The 2,908-nt window shown below is 39.8% G+C and overlaps 1 protein-coding gene across 2 annotated transcripts; it reads right to left on the bottom strand.

The window, feature by feature from the left end:
- Nucleotides 1-485: 485 nt before the first annotated feature.
- LOC119347362 lies at nt 486-2,528 on the bottom strand. 2 transcript variants are annotated; one of them, XM_037616151.1, is made up of 4 exons: nt 2,268-2,528; nt 1,662-1,745; nt 946-1,067; nt 486-732 (listed from the first exon to the last, which is right to left on the bottom strand). In XM_037616151.1, the coding sequence occupies exons 1-4, from the start codon at nt 2,371-2,373 to the stop codon at nt 646-648; spliced, it is 399 nt and encodes a 132-aa protein (XP_037472048.1). In that variant the 5' UTR covers nt 2,374-2,528; the 3' UTR covers nt 486-645. The 2 variants fall into 2 exon arrangements, with proteins under 2 accessions (XP_037472048.1, XP_037472047.1); XM_037616150.1 differs by having other exon boundaries at nt 2,238-2,523.
- Between the last annotated feature and the right edge of the window lie 380 nt (nt 2,529-2,908).

Genomic DNA, 2,908 nt, shown 5'->3' with positions numbered 1-2,908 from the left:
TGGTTGGCTACGTACAGGGTAGATGGTTTCTAATATCTTCGGTTATAGGCCAAGTCTTTGAGAATTTTCCTTTCATACGCCGTGGGTCGCTTCGACGTGGCCCATTGGTGAACCAACATGGGGGTTCTCAGCCGGGCCACTAGTGAACCGACATGGGTGCTCCCAGCCGAGTCGCTCGAGCACGTGCCGTCCAAGCAGATCGGACGGCACGAAGAGCCCCCGAGAAGCCCTCGTAACATGCCAAACAAACAACAGGGAGGCTCTCTTCACCCTTGAATCACCAGGAAGGCGGGTACTCCAACATCCAGGAGTATAATGACGTTTCACTACAAGGATTTTGAGGTGAGATTTGTCTAACTGAAAATGCTGTTTGTTGGTTGTGAAGGCTTTTGTCTAACTCTCTCTTAATTTTCTCTCAAAAAAAAACTCTCTTAATTATTAATGGATGAGAAACTTATAAAAACTAATATGCTGACATTAGAAACTCATAAAAATAGTTGCATCATCATATAACATAACATTAGATTCCAGGGTCACATAAGCAGAGTGCAGTACACGCAGCAGCAGATTTTTTTTTCCTTTTGTTCCAACAGCATCTTGTTTCATAAAAATAAAAAAACGCCTCTTCACTCGCAAGTCCAGAAGCTAGCGGTGCTCAACTTCTTGCTTAGGACCTTCCAGTTCCAGGACAGTACCAGCGCGTGACCCAGCTCCAGCCTTAGTCACTGATGCCTGCACTCCCACAAATGTATGCCACCGGTTAATAGTAGCACACCTTGCCAGATGATGCGTACAAAGTAACACAAAATGAAAGCCCCCTGTTTACTAATGCTGTAGGCTGCATGGAGTGAGCCAAGACTATGTCCAACTTACTTGGTATATATATAAGAAAGGAACACTAGGAACCAACAACAACAACTAAGGAAATGAAACCTGCTTTCTTACCAGACATGCTTCATCAAAAGCCCCACTTGTCCGTTGCATTTTTGGATGCTCAAAAGTTGCTTCTTCTGTCCTTTGATGCTTTCTGAGGTTGGAGATTTTCGAACTCACAACCTTGCTTGTGCCTTCCCAAGAATTAATATTACTCTTAAGGATCACTGGATTAAGTAGTAACTAACACCATGCCATAACATGCAGCTTTTACAAGGACCCAAGGTGAAGAAGCTTGTGCACGAAAGAATCTCAACTTATTCACTTTCTTCCGATGAGGAACGTTTATTTTATTTTTAAGCAGGAACTATATATAGCGTTAAAAATGATTGCTTGAAGTATTGTTATGCAGTATAAACATGAAAAATTAGCCTCTCCAATCCAAACTCAGTCCTGAAACTACCATGGACGTAATATAAGCAAAGCAACAAAAACAGATAACAGATATACTTGATAGACAAAACGATGCCTTCCACAACCCTTATTCAAAAGGTAATAAATTTACAATGGAACAAAGTGGTAAAACGACAGCAGAAAGCAGCACAGCCAGTCCTCTGGACTGAACAAATGAAACTGAAACATGGTGTATTGCATATAATATTATCAGTAATGCATGCATCTACTTGAATATACATTTGATGTGCTCGCAACTAACAATATCAGGCATCAGCTGAGCAGATGAGTTTCATCCTGATATAGAAACAACTGGCAGTGCTCACACAACTTACCTGCATTTATCACTGACGAGATCCCAGAGTTCTCAGCATGGCTTGTCAAGTTCACTGTCTGTGAAACTGCAGCAACAGGAGCACCTGCAACGAGTTCAGCAATTAGAAGTGCAGCAGGTACAGGTACTTAAGGAAGTGTATTGAACACCATCAAAGCATGATGGTGTTGTTGCATAAAACAGGTACACTATGTGAATGGATAAATAAAAGATTGGCAATGGAAAGCTTAAGGGGAGGGATGTTCCCCAATGTGTAGAGATACTTTAAGACTAACTTCTGTAACTACGGGCAGACAATGTGCATGTGAACCAAACAATAAATCAATTATTAGTGTTGGGACCATGGATCAAACAATAAATTATTAAGTGTTGCATTATAATGAAACATGGCAATGATTACAGGCACATATGTTATAGACTGAAATTGGCAACAGCCTTTTGGAACATATGAACAACTGCATGCCATCAACAAAGCAAAAATCATTATGCTGATGCATGTAGCCCATGAGTACATTTGATACACTATGAGTCTATGATAGTGGAAAAAAATTGCATGCATTTGTCACAAATGAGATACCGGATATATTAGCAGGAACTGTCAATGTACCAGACATAGTCTGCGAAACTGGAGCAACATGAGCACCTGCAACAGATCCAGTAGTTAGTAAAGGCAACAGGTAAACAAGCATTGATAAAGGGCAAAAAATCAACATGAGCCTTATGGTAAGTGTTATTAAGAATTATAATGTAGCTAAAACAGTAAGAAAGAGAAGAAATCCATTAAAAATGATAGATTGAAAAACTCAAGGGGGAAACCTTTCCACTGCAGATCTTTTAAAGTAGATGCTATAGTCAGGGGCAAACATTGTACATAGGAATGAGAAGGTAAGTAGTGGAACAGACTGTAGCACGACATGGTTTTACATGGTGATAGGCACACAACACATACACGGCTTGGTATTATACATTGTGAGGCCAGTGTGAACTGTCAAGTAAAACTGAGTGCCTTAAATTGTAATGTGCTTCCTCTACGACACTGACCAATATAAAAAAAACAGAACTTTGGCTATTATCTGCCAACTATAAGATGTATCTATGAATTCCAAAACATGCCTACACATTTTTGTGGCTATTCTCAACAATATATAGATATCGATGAATAATTGTTGAGACATCTCAACCACTGGACATCATCACTAAATCAAATATTACCATCAATAGTGAATATATCCCCTTGATGCATATGTT

Source organism: Triticum dicoccoides, unplaced genomic scaffold (assembly GCF_002162155.2).
Source record: "Triticum dicoccoides isolate Atlit2015 ecotype Zavitan unplaced genomic scaffold, WEW_v2.0 scaffold65296, whole genome shotgun sequence".
Lineage (NCBI taxonomy): Eukaryota > Viridiplantae > Streptophyta > Magnoliopsida > Poales > Poaceae > Triticum > Triticum dicoccoides.
The sequence above is the reverse complement of the archived record's forward strand: the minus strand, read 5'-3'. Positions and strand labels throughout refer to the sequence as shown.

Excerpts from the sequence above, each read along its gene's own strand:
- LOC119347362 (XM_037616150.1), bottom strand. The coding sequence starts at position 2,373 with ATGTTGATTTTTTGCCCTTTATCAATGCTTGTTTACCTGTTGCCTTTA. Across the intron at positions 1,746-2,237 it reads AGTTCCTGCTAATATATCCG|GTGCTCCTGTTGCTGCAGTT; the intron begins GTATCTCATTTG and ends AACTCGTTGCAG. Across the intron at positions 1,068-1,661 it reads CTCGTCAGTGATAAATGCAG|GCACAAGCAAGGTTGTGAGT; the intron begins GTAAGTTGTGTG and ends ATTCTTGGGAAG.